Here is a 26,103-nt window from a genome sequence, read left to right as displayed (position 1 = left end):
AGGATCTTCCCCTAATGGGAGAGTCTAGGGCTAGGGGACACAGTTTAAAAACAAGGGGTCTCCCAGTTAAGACAAATGAGGGGAATTTTTTTCTCTAGGGTTGTTAGTCTGTGGAATTATCTTCCCCAGAGAGCAGTGGAGACAGGGCCATTAAATATTTTTAAGGCTGACTTAGATAGATTTATGATCGATAAGGGTGTCAAAGGTTATAGGGGGTAGACAGGGAAATAGTTAAGGCCACAATCAGATCTGCCATTATCTTATTAAATGGCTGAGCAGGCTCAAAAGGCCGAATGGCCTACTCCTGCCCCTAATTCATGTGTTTGTATGTTTGTGTGTACATGCAATCCAGCCAATTACTGCTCTGTCAGTCTACTCTCGATCATCACCAAAGTGAGGGAGGGTGTCGTTATAGTGCTATGAAGCACAGAATGACCTGCTCTTGACGCTCAGTTTGGGTTCAGCCAGGGCCACACAGCCCCTGACCTCAATACAACCTTGGTCCAAACATGGACATAAGATCTGAACTCTAGAGGTGAGATATGAGTGACCACCCTTGCCATCAACGCACAAGTCTGCAGTGTGATGGAATACTATCCACTTGCCAGCTCAAACAACAATTAAGAAGCTCAACACCATCCAGGACAAAGCAGCCCGCTTGATCGGCACCCAATCCACCACCTTAAACTTTGATTCCCACCACCACTGATGCACAATAGCAACAGTGCGTATCACATACAATATGCATTGCAGCAACTCATCAAGTCTCCTTCAAAACACCTCTATCACCTAGAAGGACAAGGGCAGCAAACGCATGAGAACATTACATGTTCACCTCCAAACCACATATCATCCTGACTTGAAACTATATCGCCATTCCTTCACTCTTGTTCTTGTTGGATCAAAATCCTGAAACTCTCTCCTAGCAGCACTGTGGGTGGACCTATACAAGATGGACAGCAGCAGTTCAAGAAGGTATCGCAAGGGATGGGCAACAAATGCTGGCCTTTGCCAGCAATGCCAGCAGCCCATGAAAGTATTTTAAAAATCATATCATTGTTTGATAAATCCTTTACTATTAGGATTATTAATTCTACTATGGCCTGCTCTCGCTAGTTCTGGAACATACTGCTCCAAAAAACTATCTTGAATGCACTTTAATCCACTAACATTCTGACTTGAGCACCTCAGCTCTTACCAATCTATATGAAAATTAAAGTTTCCCCATTAAAACACCTTTGTTTTTGCTACAATCTTTTCTGATCTCTGAACTAAGACCAATTTATTCCTGCTAACAGCAGACCTACAGCCAACTCCCATTACAGCTTTAAGTTCTCTCTTATTCATCTATTCTAACCATAAAGTCTCTGCTGATTGTTTCTCCGTGTCTACATCCTCTCTGACTAATGGTGCGAGTGAAAAGGAGAAAGTTACAAAAGAAAAGCTGAACATAAAAAAAACTTATTGCCTGAACATTCTAGAATCAACGAATGTAAAATGTGAACAAGCAAAAACACTTAACACCTTTAATGTAGAAAAATCAAAGGAAAGGAATGGACAGTGAACCAGATTGTGAGAGTTAGAAAAAGTGACTAAAAGTTTAGTTGATAGATAAAGTTTGGGGGGGTTCTAAAAGATGGGAAAGTACAGAGGTAGATGGGTTTAGGGTGCAAGTTCTGGTCAGTAAGGCTAAATTGGCTGAAGGATCTGCCACTAATGGTGGATTGAAGGGAGACAAAAATGTACAGAACGCCAGAGTTAAAGAACTGAAGAGTGAAGGAAGCATAAGGCTGGAGGAGGTCACAAAGGTTTGTGAAAGTGAGGCCATACAGCAGTTTTTAAATGAGGTTTAGGATTTTGTCCCTTAACATTTTGAATTAAAAGAGCCAATGTTAGATAAAAAATCAGAGTAGTAAGTGATAATTAGTGCAGGATAGACATGGGCAGCTTATTTTTGAATGCATTAATGGAAAGTTTATACGAACATATGAATTAGGAGCAGAAGTAGGCCACTTGGCCCCTTGAGCCTGCTCTGTCATTCAATAAGATCATGGCTGATCTGAATGTAAACTCAACCCCGCATTCCTGCCTACCCCCGATAGCCTTTTACCCCACCTTGTTAATCAAGAATCTATCGAGCTCTGCCTTAAAAAATATTCAAAGACTCTGCTTCCACTGCCTTTTGAGGAAGAGAGTTCCAAAGACTCTCAACCCTCAGAAAAAAAACTCATCTCTGTCCTAAATGAGTGACCCCTTATTTTTAAACAGTGCCTCCTAGTTCTAGATTCTCCCACAAGAGGAAACATCTTCTCCACATCCACCCTGTCAAAACCCCTCAGGATCTTATATATTTCAATCAAGTTACCTCTTACTCTGTTAAATTCCAGTTGATACGGGGCTAACCTGCCCAGCCTTTCCTCATTCCAGGTATTAGTCTAGTAAACCTTCTCTGAACTGTTTCTAACACATTTACATCTTTCTTTAAATAAAGAGACCAGTACTGTACACAATATTCCAGATGTGGGCTCACCAATGCCCTGTACAACTGAAGCATAACCTCCATACTTTTGTAATCAATTCCCCTCATAATAAATGTTAACATTCTATTCGCTTTTCCTAATTACCTGCTGTACCTGCATACTAACCTTTTGAGATCCCAAATGAATCTCAGAGTTCTGCAATCTCTCACCTTTTAGATAATGAGCTTCCTTTTTATTCTTCCTGCCAAAATGAATGATTTCACATTTGCCCACATTATACTCCATTTTCCAGATCTTTGTCCACTCACTTAACCTATGTTATTCTGTAGCCTACTTACATCCTCTTCACAATTTACTTTCCTACTTATCTTTGTGTCATCAACAAATTTAGCAACCATTCCTTTGGTCCCTTCATCCAAGTCATTTACATGAATTTTAAAAAGTTGAGGCCTGAGCACTGATCCCTGTAGCACACCACTCGTCACATCCTGCCAACCAGAAACAGACCCATTTATGCCAACTCTCTGCTTCCTGTTAGCTAGCCAATCTTCTGTCCATACCAATATGTTACTCCCTACACCATGAGCTTTTATTTTCTGCAATAACCTTTGATGTGGCACTTTATCAAATGCCTTCTTTAAATGTGACTCCTTCAAAGAACTCCAATAAATTGGTTAAACATGATTTCCCTTTTACAATACCATGTCGACTCTGCCTGATTGCCTTGAATTTTTCCAAGTGTCCTGTTATAACATCTTTAATAACAGCTTCTAACATTTTCCCTATGACAAATGTTGGGCTAACTGGCCTATAGTTTCCTACTTTCTGTCTTCCTCCCTTTTTGAATATTTGAATATGAGTTATATTTGCTATTTTCCAATCTAATGGAACCTTCCCTGAATCTAGGGAATTTTGGAAAATTAAAACCAATGCATCAACTATCTCTCTAGCCACTTCTTTCAAGACCTTAGGGTGAAGTCCATCTGGACCTGGAGATTTGTCAGCCCGCAGCCCCAACAATTTGCTCAATACCACTTCCCTGGTGATTGTAATTTTCCCGAGTTCCTCCCTCCCTTCCATTTCCTGATTTACAACTATTTCCTCTACTTGTGTTCTCTATAATGAAAACCGAAGCAAAATAACTGATTATCAATTCCCCAGACGCACTCATTATAGGACCAATGCTCACTTTGTTAACTCTTTTCTTGTTTAAATATTTATAGAAACTATCCGTCTTTATGTCACTAGCTAGCTTTCTCACGTACTCTAATTTTTCCCTCCTTACTAATCTTTTTGTCATTCTTTGCTGTTCTTTATATTATTTCCAATCTTCTGACCTGCCACCCATCTTTGCATAATTATGTGCTTTTACTTTAAGTTTGATACTGTCTTTAATTTTTTTTAGTTAACTACGGATGGTGGGGGGCCCTCCCCTTGGAATTTTTCTCTCTCATTGGAATGCATATATTCCGTGTACTCTGAAATATCCCTTTAAAGATCTGTCACTGAACTTCTACTTACAGATCCCTTAACCTCATTTGCCAGTTCACTTCAGCTAGCCATTTTCATGCCCTCATAATTGCCCTTATTTAAATTTAAAAAGCCAGTCTTGGACACACTCGTTTCTCCCTCTAAATTAATATAAAATTCAATCATACTATGATTGCTGCCACATAGGGGTGCCTTCACTATGAGGCCATTAATTAATCCCATCTCATTGCACAATACCAGGTCTAGGATAATTTTACTTGTCCTCTGCCAATTTGCACGTGGCTCAGGTAATAATCCAGAAATTATTGCCTTTGAGGTTCTGCTTCTTAATTTGGTGCCTAGCTAGTCATACTGACTATGCAGAGCCTCCTTCTTCAACCTGCCCATGTTGTTGGTACCTACATGGGCCATGACCACTCGATCCTCCCCACCGCCCCCCCACTGCAAGTTCCTCTCCAGCACTGAGCAGATGTCCCAAACCCCGGCACCAGGCAGGCAACAAGACCATCTGGACTCTTGCTCTTTACGACAGAGAACAGTGTCAATCCCCCTTACTGTACTGTATCTACTACCACTTCGTTCCTTTTTTCTAGGTCTCTGGTTGGCTCCTGAACGTGCTGTTCTAAGAAACCATCCCAAAAACATTCTATGAACTTCTCATCTACGCTACCTTTGCCCATCTGATTTATCCAGTCTATAGGTAGATTAAAATCCTCCATTATTGCTGTACCTTTCTGGTAAGCTCCCATTATCTCTTCTTTTATACACCGTCCTACTGTGCAGTTACAATTAGGGGGCTTGCACACCAGTCCCACAAGTGACTTCTTGCCTTTATCATTCCTCATCTCAACGCAAACAGCTTCTACATCCTGGTTTCCTGAACTTTGGTCATCCCTCTCTAATGTTAATCATTAATTAACAGAGTCACCTCTCCACCTTTTCCTAACTTCCTGTCCTTCTAAATGTCACATACGCTTCAATATTCAGGTCCTAACCTATGTCATGCTGTAGCCATGTCTCTGTAATGAGTATCAGGTCACACTTATTTATTTCTATTTATGTTATCAGTTCATCTGTTTTGTTTCAAATGCTATGTGCGTTTAGATGGAACCTTTAATTTTGTCCTTATCTGCTGATTTACTCAGATTTATACTCTCTATGCCTTCTTTTCACAGTCTGTTTATTATTTCCCATTTTAATACCTGTCTCTCTTGCCTTGTCTCTACTCCTTGGTTTACCACATCTTCCCAAATTTGATCCCTTGCCCCCATTATTCATTTTAAAACCCCTTCTACTCCCCTAGTTAGACGGCTTGCAAGGACACCAGCCCCAGCATGGTTCAGGTGTAGACCATCCCAACGGTACAGATTCCAATTCCCCAAAATTAGTGCCAGTGCCCCACAAACCGGAACCCACTTCTACCACACCAGTCTTTGAGCCATGCAATCATTTCTCTAATTTTACTTGTCCTATGCCAATCTTTACGTGGCTCAGGTAATAATCCAGAAATTATTGCCTTTGAGGTTCTGTTTCTTAATTTGGTGCCTAGCTAGTCATACTGACTATACAGAGCCTCCTTCCTCAACCTGCCCATGTTGTTGGTAACTACATGGGCCATGACCACTCGATCCTCCCCACCCCCCCAACTGCAAGTTCCTCTCCAGCACTGAGCAGATGTCCCAAACCCCGGCACCAGGCAGGCAACAAGGCCATCTGGACTCTCGCTCTTTGCGACAGAGAACAGTGTCAATCCCCCTTACTGTACTGTACCTACTACTACTTCATTCCTTTTTGCTCCCCCCACTTGAATGACTTCCTGTACCATGGTGCCATAGTCAGTTTGCTCATCCATCCTGCCGCTCCTGCTTTCATCCAAACAAGCTGAGAGAACCTCAAACCTATTGGACAATTGCAGAGGCTCACACACTCTGGATCCCCTTACCCACCTCACTCGCAGTCACACCCTCCTATCATTGACCAATCAAAAGACCCTATCCTAATTGGTGTGACTGTATCCTGGTATAAAGTATCCAGGTAACTTTCCCCTTCCCTGCTGTGTCACAGAGTCTGCAGCTCAGCCTCCAGCTCAATGTCTCTGATCCAAAGCTCCTCAAGCTGCAGACACTTACTGCAGACATGTTTGTTCTCAATCACAATGTTATCCAGGTTCTCCCACATGCTGCAGCCTTGACACACCACATGTCCTGCCATCCTTAAGGTGTTTTAAATAATCACTTAATTGCCTTATTTATGTTGCTTTCTTGTTAACTTTACCACCAAATTTTGTACTATTTTAAACCTTCGGGATACGATAGAACTTACCCACTTACCAGATACTCACCAAGCAGCTAGCTACTTTCCCTGAGTAGAGCAAGAATCAATTTCTATGGGCTGAGAAAGATAGAAAGGGGAAACGAGCAATTTCTTCTCCCAACGCCCCTCTCACCAAACTCTAAGTCTTCACTTAATTAGTCAAGGCTGCACTAAAGAACCCTGGATTTATAATAAACTGAACTGGGGCTACAGTAACCAGGTTCAACCAGTTAGCTAATTAACTACTCAGCTCCTACAGCTGAGAGTGAGTTTACCCTGTCTAAACTGCAGGAAAGGACTTAGCCTGCGTACATAGTACTTTCCAGTTACTGCTAATTGCAGACTAGATTAGATCTCAAGAGGAACATCTAAGTACAAAATTAACACTTAAAACTCCCCTCTCACCAAACTCAGTCAGCTGGCTGCAAAAAAAATCAAGCTCAGAGGTGATGACAGTGGGAATAAATGTTTTGGAGTGGAGAAGTAGAGGTGAGATTGGAGATATGGTGTAGGTAAAACTAATTAATTTTGATGATATATAGGATGTGGAATATTAAAACTAACTCAGGGTCAAGATTAATTCAGGGTCAGGCAAGATTTTTAATTTCCTTGTTCAATCTGTCCAAATGGCAGGAAAAAGGAATGGAATCAGTGGTAAGGGAGTGGAGGCTATGGAAAGACCAAAAGCATGATTTGAGTCTGCCCAATGTTCAGTTGAAGCAAGCTTCCATTCAATCATGCCTTAGCTTCTGCCAGAAAAGAAAATTGTCATGAGGTCAAAGGAAGTATTGTACAGTTGAACCTGGATGTTGTCATGATGCATATGGAAGCTGATCCTGTGCTTGTACATGATGTCACTAAATAACAGTGTGTGGATGAGGAAGAATGGATATCTCACGCTAATAAGATTTTGCTCTTTAAGAATGAAAATTCATAAAATCGACTTTGGGATAACAATTTGATTTTTTTTGGGAGAAGGTGGAAGATAATACTGCATTTTATTGATGATCTTGTAATGGGATACCAGATAAAGATATCCTAAACATTTTATAAGAGCTTAAATCTGGATACTTACTGAAAAAATGTCATCTGTAATGTTACACCAGAGCAATCTTTGTGGTTATCTGAAAGAACACATAAATTTGAAGTTCAAATAGAATGAAGTTTCACTTTTTTATACTATATCAGTGTTTTTCTCAAAAATTTCAAAACATCTTCTGTAAACAAAGCATAACCTCTTTTTGTCAAGACATCATCACCTTTCAGTAACCTCTGCACGTTAAGCTGTGCAAGATTTTCGTATACCAAATAGCTTCTTTACAGTACTTGGCAAGGTGGACTATTACCTCCACCACGCTTTCAATGGCACCATTGAAGAGACCAGAAGTTTTACAGGAAATGTCAATTATATACATTTAAAATTAAACTGAATTACAAACACAATACAATTTGACAAATACTATCAATACAGTGCAGATATATAATGAATAAAACCTCTAATTGGTAAAATAACCTGTTCAGGATATGTGCTTAGTTAGTAACAAAGTTTGGCAAAAACTTGACAAAACTTGGCCCTCTCTCAGCTTCTTACCCCTTTCAGCCTTGTTCTTTACTGGGCTAAGATTGTGATATTCAGCCTATTACTAAATTCAGTAAGAATTATGTCAATTAAGTTAAGTATCATTATTTGCACCAGCAACATAAATAATACAGCAAAGTGAGAAATTAGTATTCAAAAAATGTAATTACTAAGAAATTCCAAATAGGCTACTTAAAATTAAAGGTCATTATAGTTAATCTGAACATCATGATATAAAGTTGTTCTGCCTTATTAAATTGCAGATATCAAAAATGAACTACTGAATGCATCATAGTTTTGGTCTGCATTTTTCTGAAGTCAGTATCGCCAATGACTCTCACTATCTGATTTAAATGGAAGGATCATTCTTGGAAGCTTGCAGGATGGCGAATGGTGAAATCATGGCAATATTATGATGCAAAAATACAAAGGAAGCTATTTAACAATTTTGGCTGATATGATTGACAGAAGTTCATATCATTACATTGTACAAACTTGTCTGGAGAGGTCCAAACACCATCAGTCAGTCAGTTGTGGAAATGAACCATTGAACTTTGTATCAAAACATTCTTTGATGGAAAGTAACAATTTGAAGTCAATTGAAAATTGACGTTAACAAATTCATACAACTATGACAACTGGCCTTTCAGAACCACAATACAAAGGAGCTTGATTAGTATTGAAGTTGGGGGAAGGAAGGAGGAGGAAAGGGGGAAGAATGACGGGAAAGGGAGGGGATAGAAAGGAAGTGCAGGAATGGAGGGAGGGAGAGACAGACGGATGGACGGAGAGAGGGAGGATGGAGAGATGGACGAAAGGAGGAACTGATGGATGGATGAACGGATGGATCAATAGATGATTGGTTTATCGAAAATTCATCTTGGTGTCAGTGCCAAATTGTGACGATGATGTATAAAACAAATAATCATAATTCATAGCTCATTATAGACAATCAAAATAAAAATAAAGTATAAAATAATAAAAGAGTTCACAATTATGAACGCTTCAGTATACAAATAATTATGAGATGCTGCACTTGCAGGTTTACTTAATTTACAGAATAAAAATGGAAGGTCTACTGCACTGTGCATTAAGTATGGAAGTCCACAGATCATATGTTGTCAGGCAGAGTTCCTTAAATTCTCAATCATTGACATACTATTTATGAGTTTTACAGAGTAGAGAATTGGGTTGTTGCGCAGTCTATTTGTTCTACACCTTATTTGCGGAATGGTGTCTTTTCTCCTTAATTCCATCGCACATTTATTTTTGTGAGGTGGGGTTCAAGAGTTTTCTAGCTAAGTCCAGGTAAAGCTTTTTCCATCTTTCAGCATGTGAACATATATTCAATAGCTTGATTGTGTCAGAGTAGCTTTGACATGCATTACCTAGGATCAGTTTCAGTGCTCGTTTCTAAAAGCTTTCAAGCTTACCCACATGCTCTTTGTTTTTTTAAAAATTCTTTCATAGGATGTGGGCATTGCTCCCCAGGCCAGCATTTAGTGCCCATCCCTACATGCCCTTGAGAAGATGGTGATGAGCCACCTTCTTGAACCATTACAGTCCATGTGGTGGAGGTAGACCTGCATTGCTGTTCGGAAGGGACTTCCAGGATTTTGACCCAGCAGCAGGGAAGGAACGGTGATATAGTTCAGGATGGTATGTGGCTTGGAGAGGAACTTGTAGGTGGTGTTCCCATGCAACTGCTGCCCTTGTCCTTCTAGGTGGTAGATGGTGTCAAGATTCTTGAGTGTTGGAACTGCACTCATCCAAGCAAGTGGAGAGTTCTCCGACGCACTCCTGACTGGAGATGGCAGACAGGTTTTGGGGAGTCAGGAGGTGAGTTACTCTCCACAGAATCCCTAGCCTCTGTCCTGTTCTTGTAGCCACAGTATTTATGTGGCTGGTCCAGTTCAGTTTCTGGTCAATGGTAACCCACAGGATGTTAACAGTGAGGGATTCAGCAATGGCAATGCCATTGAATGTGATGGGGAGATGGTTAGATTCTCTCTTGTTGGAGATGGTCAATGCCTGGTACTTGTGTGGCACGAATGTTACTTGCCACTTATCAGCTCAAGTCTGAATTGTCCAAGTCTTAGTGCATATGGACACGGACTGCTTCAGTGTCTGAGGAGTTGCCAATTGAACTGAACATTGTGCAATCAGCAGCACTTCTGACCTTATGATGGAAGGAAGGTCATTGATGAAGCAGCTGAAGATGGCTGAGCCAAGGACATTACCCTGAGGAACTTCTGCAGCGATTTCCATTGGCTGAGATGACTGACCTCCAACAACCACATCCATCTTCCTTTGTGCTAGGTATGACTGCAACCAGTGGAGAGTTTCCTTCTGATTCCCATTGACTCCAGTTTTACCAGGGCTCCATGATACCACACCTGGTCAAATACTGCCTTGATGTCAAGGGCAGTCACCCTCACCTCGCCTCAAGTTCAACTCTTTTATCCATGTTTGGACCAAGACTGTCAAGAGGTCAGGAGCTTATTGGCCCTGGTGGATCCAAAACTAAGCTTTGGTGAGCAGGTTATTGCTAGGTGCTGCTTGATAGCAATGTTGACAAAACCTTCCATCATTTTGTTAATGATTGAGAGTAGACTGATGGGAGTGATTGGCTGGGCTGAATTTGTCCTGCTTTTGCGGTCGGTTGGATTTGTTCTACTTTTTGTGGTAAGTCCAGAATGCCAAACTGGCACTGCATATTCAACAATGGGTCTTATATAATGATTAAACACGGTGATAGATCAGTTTGAGATATGTTGTGATGCTTGACAAGATGTAGCATGTGAAAGAATTAAACGACCCCACAACCAATAGATAAGATCTGAGGTCTGCAGTCCTGCCACATCTGGCCATGAATGATGGTGGACAATTAAACAATTAACAGGGGGAAGAGGCTCCACAAATATCCCAATCTTCAATGATGGGATGATCCATCTCGGCCTCCTCCTGAGGTCCCAGGCATCACAGATGCCAGGATTTGGCCAATTTGATTTACTCCAAGCAATATCAAGAAATGGCCGAAAGCACTCATCCAGGCAAGTGGAGAGTATTACATTACGTTCTGACTTGTGCCTTGTAGATGGTGGATAGGCTTTGGGGAGTCAGGAGGCGAGTTACTCTTTGCAGAATTCCCAGCCTCTCACCTGCTCTTGTAGCCAGAGTGTTCACATGGCTGGTCTGTTCAGTTCAGTTCAGTTCAGTTTCTGGTCAATGGTAACCATCAGGATTTTGATAGTGGGGGATTCAGTGATTGTAATGCCAATTAATGTGAAGGCGAGATGGTTGTATATTCTTTTGTTGGAGATGGTCATTGCCTGGCACTTGTGTGGCATGAATGTTAGTTGCCACTTATCAGCCCAAGCCTGAATGTTGCCCAGGTCTTGCTGCAAATGGGCACAGACAGCATTAATAGCTGAAAAGTCGCAAATAGTGCTGAACATTGCACAACCAGCAGCAAACATCCTCACTTCTGACCTTATGATGGAGGGAAGGCCATTGATTTAGCAGCTGAAGCTGGTTGGGCCTAGGTCACTATCCTGAGGAACTCCTGCAGTGATGTCCTGGACACAAAGGGAGATGGCTGTGGTTTCTGAAGGTCAATCATCTCAGTTCGAGTGCGCCCCTCACAAGGCTAGGGGAAAGACCAGAGTTGAGGACAATTCCTTATCCGGAGTCCAACTTGCTGTCCACTTGTGCTTGCAGGAGAAACAGACCTACAAGAGGGCAGAGGAGGCCAAGGAAGGTGGAGGAGTGCCCGACATCAGGAATCTCAGCCCCGTTGAGTCGGAGGCCCTGGAACTGGCTGGGGAGCAGGGAAGTCATTCTGTCTAAGAAACAGAGTTTGAAATTCCAGTTGTGGAGAGCGAGGACCATGCATGCATGGCGATTAACTTTCACTGGAATGGGACAGCACTGCGCCTGCTGTCAGTATATCATAGTTTATAATCTCAGGACCTCATTGTGTTTTTATTTCCTTGACAGGAGTGACACCAGATGAAGCACCCGCAAAACTTGCAACAGAGCCGCAGGCCATTTCCTCTGAAAAGTGAGAGTGGTCCAGTGTCAGGGGAAGCAGCATCACATTATTCCCCTGCACCAGCACAGATACACACATCTGATAGGTTGCCACGCTTGTATCGACTCTGGGTCCCACCCAAATGAGCATCTCACTGTTGAGCGGATACAGATGACAAAGGCTGAGACAGCCCAGGCTACTGCAATTGGAAGACTGCTGGAGGCCAGACCAATGCCGTGCCCCAGACCAATGAAGGGTGGCTGCAATCAAGTTACAGGGACATATAGTGAGGCGGTGGGGGGGAATCTGGCAGAGCTGCCCAAAATACTAAGCAGGCATATATACACATGATGGAGGAGTCCACCCAGGCCACGATCTCAGCCATGTCTTAGGCAGGTAAGCATATTGCTTCTTCCATGGAGAGGGTGGTAACCATCATGGAAGGGCAGACCCAGGAGACCAGTGGTGATAGCGCAAGCCTGCAGACCTTCACTGGCGCCATGACCACAACGTTGCAATTGGCCAGTGACAGGTGAACAGAGCCCTGGTACATCCCTCCAAGAGCACCGCCACCTGCAGAGAGCAGGGAAGTGCCACCCCACATCGAGAGGACATAGGAACTGCTGGTTAAAGAGTTTGAAGGTACCTCTCACAGCACTCCGAGGTTTGCCAGTAGCTCTCCTCCTCCTGTGCCAGTGACCCGAACTCATTCAGCTGCCCGTGGCCACAGAGGAGGCTCCTAGTGTAGGAGTCCCTACTCGCCCTGGCCCATACAGGTTGGCAGCATGCAGAGGACATCCTCCAGAGTCATCAAAGGCCATGTGACATGGGGAGCAACAGCCTCCTTCAAAGTTTCTGCAGAGTCTGGGGATGCACTGTGTCACAGCGTCCATAAACGTTCTAAGAATGGCACATAAATACACCAATGTAGCACTGGGGCTTGATTGAATTTGTACACACAATTTTTTTGCAATGAATTAAATTTGTTTGGACTTTTCAGATCTGTGTTACTCAGCAATAGTGGGCTTCATGATATTATAGTGGCCTTCATGTCATTATAGCAGGTTAAGAATGGGAAGAGTCCTCAGTGGTTGAGTAACGGGCATGATTTTTGCCTGATGCCTCAATGGGTGCCAGCATAAGGTCTGCAGAAAAGGATGGGATGGTGTGTAGTTTATGCATGAAAGCTGTTGAATGCCAAAGGCAACCAAGAAAACCATTTCCCCACTGTCCTTCCCTACAATACAGGGCAATGGAAATGATTGTAATCGGATTTCCCATGCCTCCCTGGCATCAAGCTCTGCCGTCAGGTGTCTGCACCGTGGAGATGCTAGTGTCATGTTCCTGTTCCGCAGCAGCCTCATCCTCCTCAACCAATGAAGGTGCTGCCACCTGTTCCTCCTCCAGTTTCAGGTGCTTCCCCTGCCCTCTGTAGGGCAAGATTGTGTCACACACAGCACACCATGATGCATGACACTCTCTCTGGGTCATATTGAAGAGTTGCCCCTGCCATGTCGAGGCAACAGAAAAGCATCTTCAATAAACTGATTGGCTGCTCAATGATGGCCCTTGTGTTCCCGTGCTGGCATTGTATCACTCTTCTGTATCAGTGCGAGTGTTTCTCAAGGGGGTCTTCAGCTAGGTACATAGAGGGTATCCCCTGTCCCCAAGGAGCCATCCATTGACCTGATAGCGTAGTCTGACAGGTGTGGCGCCTGGGAATGTTGCAGGATATATGCATCATGGCTGCCTTGCGCACACCTAAATCACTTTACGAAGGTCAGATTATCTGAATGCTCAGGGAGTAGAACTCTTTACGGTTGATGAATGCAGCCAGTTGGTTAGAGGGTGCCTTGATGGCTACATGTGTGCAGTCCATCACACCCTGCACTCATGGGAAACCTGCCATGGCCGCTAAGTCCATGGCGCACTCAGCCTGGCTTTCCTCGTCCGTCCAAAATTGTATGAAGTCACTAGCCCTTTGAAAAGAGCATTGGTGACCTCCTTAATGCAGCAGTGTGTGGTTGCTTTGAAGATTCCGCACAGGTCGCTGGTCGATCCCTGGAAGAAACCCGTGGCATAAAAATTTAGTGTGGCTATAACTTTAAGCAACACTGGCATGAGGTTACCACCACATGGTCGAAGGTCAGCCTGCATTAGAGCGCATAGCTCTGTGATGGTCTCGTGAGAGAGGTGGAGTCAGCTCTGGCACTGCCTTTCAACCATTTGCAAATAGCTCAGCCTTATGAGGGCGGCTCTGGGCTGGGGATCAATGTCTTCATCTCTCATGCTGCCTGGCCGCTTGGTGTGGTGCATCCTCTGGCATCTGCTGCTGGGTGTTCTGTAGTGCTACCTCTAATTCACTGCCCACGGCCTCATGACGGAGACCTTCAAATGCCAGTGGATGGACCATTAGAGGGTATATTAATCCCATCTTGAATCCCTGCAACCTGTTGCCAGAGTTGCGCACCGCCACTTTATGATACCTATACTACTCTGGTGAGTGTACTTTAAGAGACTAGCCCTCTGCTGCTCCCAGGCCAGCTTCCTTTGAAAGGCTCCACCCCTCAACTGCAAAGATCAGCCCCTTAGGCTGCTGTTCATTTGTGCCTGGATGCACTTTACTCATAGGACAATGCAATGGAAGCCATCTTCAAAATTAAACACAGGTTAATCAAGCTGCACTTAAACTGCCAATTTTCACTGGGCGTGTTTTGGCAGTCACAGAATTCCTGTGGGGCTTTTATTAAATTCAAAAACCAGAACTTAATCCCTGTCAGAAGTAGTTTTAATTGTAGCAACAGTCTCCTTAGTGAGCCTAAGTACCTTCCAGCCAGGAGTGAACAATTTAATCGTGGGACAATTTCCTGTCACTGGAAGCCTGACGTGCGGCTTTCTACATGATTTAATGTGTCCAGCCGTCATCGTTACTGCCGTAACAGGCTGGATTAAATTCCACCCCTTGTTTCCAGACAGCTCTTATTAGTCCAGCTTTACTAAGGGATTTCAGCACTTTTACTTGACTGTTGACTGCTCTCCCACAATCATATCACACTCAGCAAAGTAAACAGATTAGCCCAACAACACGATGTACCCAGTCTTGTAATCTGCCGCCAGAATAAAAACCTCCTTTTGTGCCCTACAGTACCGCTCTATCAGATTGTTGTAAAAATAGCAAGCGAATACAGAACCTCAGTTACCTTCCTTATGCAACAGCGAACAGCAAAGTGGGAGATGTTGCAAATATTGCCTGCTCCAGCCAGGAAGGAGCCAATGCATAAAACTTCATGGCCATGGTCACCTTCCTAGCCACTGGCAATGTGCCCATGCCTTCCTCTGAGGTTGCAGTTCTGACTGCAGCAGGCGACAGCTTTCAGTGATTACCTCCTTAGTGAAGCAGAGGCATCTGATACACTTTTCACTGAGTTCAGGTTGAAGAATTGCTCCTTGAACACCCTGGGCAGATATGGCTTCCTGCCGAGAGCATTTTTCCATCTCCTTTCTCTGCCAGCAGTTTGTCCTGCTCTGTGTTGCTTCTACCCATTCTCCTTGCCATACTGAATACAAGGAGAATGCATATTACTACACCCATATCTCAGAGCAAGTAATTTGTTCAGAATCACTGAAGTCAGGAAAAATCACTTCAGTAAATGCCACACCACTCCCTGCAAGTTTTTGCAACTTTAAAAACAAATCTAGAAATCGAACACTTCTACAATCACAGCAACAATCAGTAAAAATCAATTAACAAGTAACCTGTAAATAGTCCATGATTCCATTAAATAGAAAGTTCTTCCTGCTGCTGAATGCATGTTCAGCTCTGCATGTTTAAGAGACGACATTAGCTGGGGCGAGTTTCAAAATGGCAACCCTGGCCTCAAATAGGTGTTGCAATTTTACTGACGTCATGATCTCCCTGTTCTGTATACTTCCGATGGACGCTTCCTTGCACACAAGCTAACACCCTCACTAGCATGGCACCCAGTGCTGCTCGCATCAGAAGAGTACAAATGCACACCATTTTGGAGCCAAATTGCACTCATAGCACTAAACACATGGAACTAGAGAGTCAAATTTTCTAGCCTTAAGCTCTACCAACTTCCAGTTTTGATCAAGGGTTATCGATTGAAACACTGGCATGAATTTTCCAATGTGGGATGCGGGAAATGCCTCCACTTAAGTCGCTGATGTGCCTGGGAGTCCGAGGAAGTCCCGACAGGCACACATACATGGTACTTATGCAGGACATTTAAACTTCCGATTGCCTGTTTTACCCTCCAGAGATTGCTGCATAATTCCCTATGACAGTGGGATCAGATGATCAGAACCACAAAGACTTGAGCTGTTTGCCCTACAGTTTTTATTATTCGCTCATGAGATGTGGGCGTCCATCTCTAACTGCCCTTGAGAACGGAGTGCTAGGCCGTTTCAGAAGCATTTAAGAATCAGGGAGTTTAGGGAAGAAAATCTGCCATCCTTACCTGGTCTAGAGTCACATGTAGGCAGATTTCCTTCCCTAAAGGGCATTAGTGAACCAGATGGGTTTTTACAAAAATTGACAATAATTTCATGGTCATCATTGGACTTTCAGATTTTTTATTGGATTCAAATTTCACTATCTACCATGGTGGGGTACGAACCCATGTCCCCAGAGCATTACCGCGGGTATCTAGCGTACTCGTCCAGTGACAAGACCACTACACTACTGCCTCCCCAGGTTTACTTAGAAATTTTCCTAGCAGGTGTAAAGCCTGCTCAGGAGCACATTTCGAATAAGTTAGCTGGAGTAACAATGTTCATCCCCTCCTCACAATGCTATCCCTCCTATCAACGTTCACTTCCACGCCCCCCACAACGTTCACCGCCCCATACAATGTTCATCTCTCCCCCTCCCAACAACTTTCACCCGCCCCACTACCAACAACATTCACTTCCACCCCTCCTGACAACGCTCCTTTCCCCCCATCCTGACAATGTTCGCTTGCCCCGCCCCCTCCCGACAGTGTTCACTTCCCCCTTCCCCTCCAGACAATGTTCACCCTCCTCCTGACAATGTTCACCCCCCTCGTGACAACATTGCATTGTGGGGGTGGGTGAGGGGAGAGGCCAGTGAGCATTGTTATGGGGTGAATGAAGGATGAACAATGTTGAGGGGTAAGGTAGGAATGATCATTGTTTGGAAGTGGCGGGGGGAGAAAGAGGTGGTGAGGGAGGGGATGAACATTGCCGGGGGGCTCAGAGAGGGAGTGAACACTATTGGGAATGGGGGGTGAAGGAGTGGCTGAACATTTTCAGGGTGGGTGGGGTTGAGGGAGGTAGTGAATATTGTCATGGGGTGAGGGAGGGGAGTGAGCATTGTTGGAAGGGTGAGGACTGTTGGGCCAGGAAGTTGTGCAATGCTGGGGGCGATAACTCCATTTAAAAACAGTGTAAGTCATTGAAGTGAAGACAGACCTTAAGGGACATTTCTTCAGTTCATGATGAAAAAGGTGACATAGCTTCGTTGGAATTACGCTCGCCATTTGGCTTCCTAACTCTGCTCGTCGTTGGATCCTGTTGCTGCCAAGACCGGAAGGTGCAAAGGCTCCACCTAATGCTAATGGTAAGTGGGCAGTTTGAATCGCAATCAGCAGCGGGCACAACAGCTCCACCATTGACTTGAAGATCTTGGACAGTAACTTTCTCTCTCCACAGATGCTACCTGACCAGGTGAGTGTTTTTAGCATATTCAGTTTTTATTTCAGATTTCGAGCATCCACAGTATTTTGTCTTTGCTGTGAAATGGCTAAGAGCAACATGGCATGTTCATTGTGTGAGCCATAAATGTGAGCAGTAACTAAACAATGGGAAACATTTAAAGAAACAAATCAATGTTCAACAAAAATGCATTCCATTAAAGAGAAAGACACAACAAGTAAGATCATCCGTGGCTTACTAGTGAAGTTAAGGGTAGTATTATTAAAAAGAAGAGGCTTATAATATTACAAAGAACAGTAGTTAGTCTAATGATTGGGAACGTTTTAGAAACCAGCAAAGGGCAACCAAAAAGTTAATAAAAAAGTAAAATAAATGAATGAGCCTAAACTAGCCAATAATATAAGGATAAATGTTAAGGGCTTTTACAAGTATATAAAAAGGACAGTAACTAAAGTAAATGTTGGTCTCTTAGAAGCAGAGGCAGGGGTTTGAGGGATTGAGGAAATGGCTAAGATGTTGAACAAATGTCTTTTGTCTGTCTTCATAGTGTAAGTCACAAACTACATACCAGAAATAGAAATGGATAGAGGATTGGCTAATGCAAGTGGTGGATAGGGATAAATGGGGCATTTTCAAGTTGGCCGGCTATAACTAGTGGAGTGCTGCAAGGATCAGTGCTGGGGCCTCAACTATGTACAATCTTTATTAATAACTTCAATGAAGAGACCAAGAATAATGTATCCAAGTTTGCTGACAATACAAAGATAGGTGGGAGTGTAAGCTGCAAAGAGGAAATTGTAAAGAGATTTAGATAGGTTGAGTCAGTAGGCAACAAGATGACAGATGGTGCATAGTATGGGTAAGAGTGAGGTTATTCACTTTGGTAATAATAATAGAAGAGAAGAATATTTGTCAAAAGGATGTGAAACTTTTCAATGTTGACATTCAGAGAGACTTGGGTGTACTTCTACAAGAAACATAACGTTAGCACCCAGGTACAGCAAGCAGTTAGGAAGGCAATTGGCATGTCTGCCTTTATTGCAATGGGATAGGGATACAAGAATATGTTAAGTTTTGCTACAATTGTACAGGGCTTTGGTGAGAACACACCTGGAGTACTGTGCACAGTTTTGCCTTGAATCGCATGGAGGCAGTACAGCGAAGGTTCACTACATTGCCCCTGGACTGAGAGCATTGTCCAATGATGACAGGCTAAGTAAATTGAGGGCATACTCTATGGAGTTTAGAAATAATGAGAGGTGATCTCATTGAAACATACAAGAAATTGAAAGGGCTTGACAGGGTAGATACTGCCAAGGTCCTTCTCCTGACTGGGGAATCTAGAATATGAGGGCGCAGCCTCAGAAGTAGGGGTTCAATCATTTAGGACTCAGATGAAGATAATAATCTGTTTATTTTCCATCAAATATCCTAGTTGCCATCTGTATTTAATATAAATGAAAGGGAGTATTGAAATACAGGCGCATTGTCAGACTGTGAGTTTTTATTTTAATTAATAAAATGTCAACTGTATATCAGAATAATTTGTAAATGCAATTACAACTATTTTTCTGTTGTTGGGACCTCTTACCTCTAAATGCAGTGACATCTCCATAATGGACCTGAAGAACAATGTAGTTGATATCTGTGTTTCCACCAACTCTAAACCCAACATCTGGAAATGGAGAAAGATAAAACACACATTTATTTAGTTTGTTTACTATAAAGAACATATCTTTTTATTTCTGTTGGACTGTGGATTAAAATTACAATGGCTACAGTTTGAAAGACATGTCTACTGAAACAGGGTGAGGGATATTTCCAATGTTGCTGTCCTGGAACAGAGTATGCCATGAAAGACAGGATGGTACCTAGGAGGAGTCCAGTCGACTGGGGAACTGCCTAGCAACAATATTTTAATTGACTCCTAAGCAGATGACCAGGGTTTGTGTGAGAGCAGCGCAGCAGGAAAAAAGCTCCTAGCCTGAAAAGAGAAAAGACCTAAAACCTCTTTCTCCTGTGTGTGTAAGATTCCAATAATTCAACAATAATAGCTAGCTGTTTGTTCCCCTCATATCTGTGCAACCTGCTCTCTCTCGTAAAAAGCCCTGTCAAGAGGAAAAGGGGGAAATCACTTACAGACATTGAAAAGCAAGTGGTCAACCAGTGAACTAAAGACTGAAAGTGCTGGGAAGATGTCATCAACAAAGAACTGAAAGGAATTTAGAAGACATCAATCAAAATCAACCCATCGAATCCAGTACTCTGGAACTGGTGCTATTGAACACTTTTATCCCACCCTTAAAATCCATGTTTTGTGTGTCTTGTATGTGTGCGTATAGGGATTTAAGAAGGGGTCGAGTTTAGGTTATAGAGTTAGAAATTAGCAATTTATATTTCTTTCTTCTGCCACTGGTTAAAGACAATTTGTTCAACAAACATTTATTTACTTATTGGGCAGAATTTTGCCCTCGATGGGTGGGCGAGCCCGACCGACTCGGCGGCGGGCAGGTAGCTGATTGCCGCCGCCGAAACGGGCCCCACCGCCATTTTAAGTGGGCAGGCCAATTAAGGCCCGCCCAGCATGTCGCCCGATGGGAAGCGCTATGCGCTTCCTGTGCAGGCGGAGGGGGATTCCCCAACTGCCAGAGTGCTGCCTCCGGGAGATCGCTGAAACTCTGTGGAACTCTAAAAATAGAAAAATTTAAAAATCATTAACATGTCCCCCTCATGTGAAAATGTCACACGAGATGGGACATGTTAGTGAAGAACACAAACACTTTATTAAAAGTTTTTAAACCCGATATCTAACCCCATCCCACCACTGGATGAGGTTTGTAAAAAAATCACTTACCTGCCTGCCCTGTGCGCCGACCCAAAGTTCGCACAGGCCCCTCAAAATCCTGGTCGATTGGAGAGTTAATGGCCTTAACAAGGCCTTTAATTAATGGCCAGCGCGCGTCCCGTTGCATAGCGCGCCCGCCGACTGAAATATCGCGATGTTGCGCGCTGACGTCGAGATGCTCGCACGACATCAGCGCGCGACATTTTAAGCGCTGGCGTGTGGACTCCGCCACCCGCACGCCAGCCAGAAGATTCTGCTCATTAAGTTTACAAACCTGGTGCTCGTATTCTGTTAACCTACATTAAACAATTAGGCGGTTTGATCAAACTTTTCACATTTGTCGCAGCTCGGGAAGCAGGGGGGCTTAATACTCCAGTGCACTATCCCCAGTGAGTCGTGACATTACCAACAAGGAGAACTATAAATTTATATTGCATATTCACTGGGTTATGAGCTGAACCATGTTTTTGTTTTTCACACTGATCTGCATTGTAAACTATCATAGAAAGGGAAAAATTGATCACCATTCCCAGTCGGTCCATGAATGGTCAGCAGTAACATAATTCAAGAAAGGTGACCAGAATTAATAATCTGGATTTTCTAAGTAGAAAGTATAGAATTCTGCTATCTTCATTAACTGGCATTCCAAACATGGTATGAAAGTATGTATATTTAACATCTTTTACAACATGTTAACTGAAATGCAAGTATTTCAAGAAGATAGCCTCCGAACTTGCTGCACTCTGTTCTCTCGGTTCCAACCTTAACATTATCAAACCTGACGAGGGTGGCGCTATTGTTGTTTGACGAACCGATCGCTACTTTGCAGAAGCCAAATGCCAACACTCTTAACACTTTCTCCTGCCTCTCCCTGGATCATGGCCCCACCACCAAACATCAAGCCACTGCCCCCAGTCTATCACTGAGCTCATCTCCTCTGGAGATCTTTCTTCCACTGCCTCCAACCTTTCAGACCCCCAACCCCAAACAGCTCGCTTCTACCTCCTTCCTTAGATCCACAAACAGGATTGTCCTGGCAGACATATCATTTCAGCCTGTTTCTGCCCCACTGAACTGATTTCTTCCTGTCTTGATTCTACTTTTTCCCCCTGCTCAGTCTCTTTCCAATTGCATCCATGAGTCTTCCAGTGCCCTTTGCCACTTTAACAATTTCCAGTTTCCTGGCTCGATCCGTCACCCCTTCACCATGGATGTCTGATGTCTCGACATCTCCATTCACTATTAGAACAGCGAGAGGGCACTCCACTTCTTCTTTGAACAAAGCCCAGCCAGTCTCCATCCACCAACACCCTCCGCTGCCTGGCTGAACTTTTCTCCCATTGAACAACAACTTCTTAATCTCTAGTCACTTCCTCCAAATAAAAAAGTATTGCCATGGGTACCTGCATGGGTCCTAGTTATGCCTGCCTTTTTCTGGGATATTTGGAACATTTCTTACTCCAGTCCTGCACAGGTCCCTTCTCTCACCTCTTTTTTTGATACAGTGATAACTATTGGTGTCGTTTCCTGCTTTTGCCCCGAAATGGAAACTTTCATCAACTTTTCTTCCAATTTCTACCTTTCTCTCACCTTCAAATGGTTCAACTCTGACTCTAACCTTCCTCCACTTCTCCGTCTCCATTTACGTGGATAAGTTTTCTACATATATTTACTATAAGCCACTGACTCCACAGTTGCTTTGACTACACTCCCTCACACCCTGCTTTCTCCAAGTACCCCATCCCATTCTCCCAGTTTCTCTGTTTTGGTTGTACCTCTGATGATGCAACATTTCATATCAGCGCTCCTGATACGTCTTCCTCTTTCCTCATTGGGGAAACACCCCCCCATCCCCTCCCCCGCCCCCCAGCATTGTTGACAGTGCCCTCAATTGTGTCTGTCCAACTTCCCACAATTCTGCTTTCATCCATCCCCTCCCAGACCCACGAAAAGGTTACCTTTGTTCTCCCTTTTCACCCCACCAACTTTCGTATTCAATAGATAATCCCCCACCATTTCTGCCACTTCCAGTCTGATGCCATCAAACACATCTTCGCCTCCCCGTTTAACATTCCCTAGGAACTATTCCCTCTGTGATACCCTGGTCCACTTCTCAATCACCCCCTCCCCATGGCACCTCTCCATGCAAGCACAAGAGATGAAAAACCTGTGCTTATACCTCCTCGCGTCTCATCGTCCAAGGCCCCAATTGCTGCTTCCTTGTGAAACAGTAATTTATAAGTACCTCTTTTAATTTAGTATACAGTGTTCTCTGCTCACAATGTGGCATGCTCTACAATGGGGAGACCAAATGCAAATTGGGTAACCGCTTTGAGGAACACTTCCATTCAGTCCACAAGCAAGACCCCGAGCTTCCGGACCCTGACATTTTCACTCCCCACCTTGCTCTCATGCTGACCTCTCTATCCTTGGCCTCTTGCAGCGTTCCTGTGAAGGCTCAACATAAACTCGAGTAACAGTACCTCATCTCTCAACTGGGTACTCAACGGTCTTCCAATTCAACACCGAGTTCAACATTTTCAAACCATATTGTCCATTTTGTTTCCTTTTTCTTCACAGGTTTCGGTTTTAGTCTCGTTTTTTTCTCTTCTTTTTGCTTCAAGACTGCAGCTGTTCATCATTCTGTCATTCACACCTCCTCTAGAAACATAATTTTTTTCTTAACTTGTCCCATTAAAGTCCCTTTGACACTGCACCACTAACTCTTTTGTCATTTAATCTCTCCTGTCTTCCACCCTATCAGAGACTTTCCCTTTTGTTCTTTTGCCATTATCTCCCCTTTCACTTACTTAAAAGTTAACTTTTTCCAGTTCTGATGAAAAGTCATCAACCTGAAATATTAACTCTGTTTCTCTCTCCACTGATGCTTTCTGACCTGCTATGCATTTCTAGCATTCCTGCTTTTATTTCAAATTTCCAGCATTGCAGTATTTTGGTTTTGTCAAGAAGACAGCCACCTTCGCAAGGCAACTAGGGATGAGCAATAAATGGCAACCTTGTCAGAGATACACATATCCTGAGGGCTAATTAATAAAAGCACTTATCATTTGCCTTGGAGGTACACCACCTCTACCATCTCACAGTCCAAGCAACACACATTTACTCTAAGTCGTTACTTCCTGTTCATCAACTAACATGCAGAGGCTAGTGACATCTCCATCTGAAGTTCAGCTAATTTTTTTTTCAGGAATAGTTCCTTTATGCAATTTACTACTGCACTCTCTCCTTCAGTACAATGATGTTTCCACTTCAGCCAATAAGGTACAGTGAATTATCGCAATCCATGCTTGGTGGTGCTCACATAATGCTGTTAGCTAGGTAACTGCAGAATTTTCACTAAGGGCGATGAACGTTCTCATCAAGTGACTGGTCCCGGGTGTTGGTGAGCTTCCGGAGTGTTACTACAGCCGCAACCATCTAGGTAAGCGGTGAACATATCACACTCCTGACCTGAGCTTTGCAGAGGGTGGAGAGGCTTTGAAGGAATAGGTGGTAAGACACATGTCACAAAGTATCCATTGTCTGACCTGCTCTTGAGTCAAAACATTGAGAAAACTGATCAGGTTTCTGATCAATGATAACAGAATTACCAGGAAAAACTCAGGTCTGGCAGCATCGGCGGAGAAGAAAAGAGTTGACGTTTCGAGTCCTCATGACTCTTCAACAGAACTGAGTAATATTAGGAGAGGGGTGAAATATAAGCTGGTTTAAGGTGGGGGGTGGGGAGAGAGAGAAGTGCGGAAGGTGGGGGAGGGGAGGGGGGGGAGAGAAGTGGTGGGGGGGGGAGAGAAGTGGTGGGGGGGGTAGTGAGGTTGTGGGGACAAGCAAGCAGTGATAGGAGCAGATAATCAAAAGATGTCACAGACAAAAGAACAAAGAGGTGTTGAAGGTGGTGATATTATCTAAACGAATGTGCTAATTAAGAATGGATGGCAGGACACTCAAGGTACAGCTCTAGTGGGGGTGGGGTGGAAAGACTAACAGGGCATAAAAGGTGTAGATTTAAAAATAATGGAAATAGGTGGGAAAAGAAAAATCTATATAAATTATTGGAAAAAACAAAAGAAAGGGGGAAGAAACGGAAAGGGGGCGGGGATGGTAGGAGGGAGTTCAAGATCTAAAGTTGTTGAATTCAATATTCAGTCCGGAAGGCTGTAAAGTGCCCAGTCGGAAGATGAGGTGCTGTTCCTCCAGTTTGCATTGGGCCTCACTGGAACAATGCAGCAAGCCAAGGACAGGCATGTGGGCAAGAGAGCAGGGTGGAGTGTTAAAATGGCAAGCGACAGGGAGGTTTGGGTCTTTCTTGCAGACAGATCGCAGGTGTTCTGCAAAGCGGTTGCCCAGTTTACGTTTGGTCTCTCCAATGTAGAGGAGACCGCATTGGGAGCAATGAATGCAGTAGACTAAGTTAGGGGAAATCCAAGTGAAATGCTGCTTCACTTGAAAGGAGTGTTTGGGCCCTTGGACGGTGTGGAGAGAGGAAGTGAAGGGGCAGGTGTTGCATCTTTTGTGTGGGCATGGGGAGGTGCCATAGGCGGGGGTTGAGGAGTAGGGGGTGATGGAGCAGTGGACCAGGGTGTCCCGGAGGGAACGATCCCTACGGAATGCTGCCAGAGGGGGTGAAGGGAAGATGTGTTTGGTGGTGGCATCATGCTGGAGTTGGCGGAAATGGCGGAGGATGATCCTTTGAATGCGGAGGCTGGTGGGGTGATAAGTGAGGACAAGGGGGACCCTATCATGTTTCTGGGAGGGAGGAGAAGGTGTGAAGGCGGATGCACGGGGGATGGGCCGGACACGGTAGAGGGCCCTGTCAACCACCATGGGTGGAAAACCTCGGTTAAGGAAGAAGGAGGACATGTCAGAGGAACTGTTTTTGAAGGTAGCGTCATCAGAACAGATGCGACGGAGGTGAAGGAACTGTGAGAATGGGATGGAGTCCCTACAGGAAGCGGGGTGTGAGGAGCTGTAGTCGAGGTAGCTGTGGGAGTCAGTAGGCTTGTAATGGATATTGGTGGACAGTCTATCACCAGAAATTGAGACAGAGAGGTCAAGGAAGGGAAGGGAAGTGTCAGAGATGGACCATGTGAAAATGATGGAGGGGTGGAGATTGGAAGCAAAATTAATAAATTTTTCCAGGTCCCGACGAGAGCATGAAGCAGCACCGAAGTAATCATCGATATACCGGAGAAAGAGTTGTGGGAGGGGGCCGGAGTAGGACTGGAACAAGGAATGTTCCACATACCCCATAAAGAGACAGGCATAGCTGGGGCCCATGCAGGTACCCATAGCCACACCTTTTATTTGGAGGAAGTGAGAGGAGTTTAAGGAGAAATTGTTCAGTGTGAGAACAAGTTCAGCCAGACGGAGGAGAGTAGTGGTGGATGGGGATTGTTTGGGCCTCTGTTCGAGGAAGGAGCTAAGGGCCCTCAGACCATCCTGGTGGGGGATGGAGGTGTAGAGGGATTGGACGTCCATGGTGAAGAGGAAGTGGTTGGGGCCAGGGAGCTGGAAATTGTTGATGTGACGTAAGGTGTCAGAGGAATCGCGGATGTAGGTGGGAAGGGACTGGACAAGGGGAGACAGAAGGGAGTCAAGATAATGAGAAATGAGTTCCGTGGGGCAGGAACAGGCTGACACGATCGGT

The 26,103-nt window shown here is 44.0% G+C and overlaps 1 protein-coding gene across 3 annotated transcripts in view; it reads right to left on the bottom strand.

Annotated features, from left to right (window-relative positions):
- The window catches only part of pam (peptidylglycine alpha-amidating monooxygenase), a 353,785-nt gene that overhangs the window by 174,211 nt on the left and 153,471 nt on the right, over positions 1-26,103 (bottom strand). For all 3 annotated transcript variants that reach the window (XM_078565974.1, XM_078565966.1, XM_078565978.1), the window contains exons 7-8: positions 19,185-19,268; positions 7,360-7,408 (exon numbers count right to left, since the gene is read on the bottom strand). In XM_078565974.1, coding sequence (XP_078422100.1) covers positions 7,360-7,408; positions 19,185-19,268 — 133 coding nt within the window. The remainder of the gene's footprint in view (positions 1-7,359; positions 7,409-19,184; positions 19,269-26,103) is intronic.

This window comes from Cetorhinus maximus, chromosome 2 (genome assembly GCF_964194155.1).
Source record: "Cetorhinus maximus chromosome 2, sCetMax3.hap1.1, whole genome shotgun sequence".
Lineage (NCBI taxonomy): Eukaryota > Metazoa > Chordata > Chondrichthyes > Lamniformes > Cetorhinidae > Cetorhinus > Cetorhinus maximus.
Note: the sequence above shows the minus strand (reverse complement) of the source record. Positions and strands in the feature narration are given on the sequence as shown.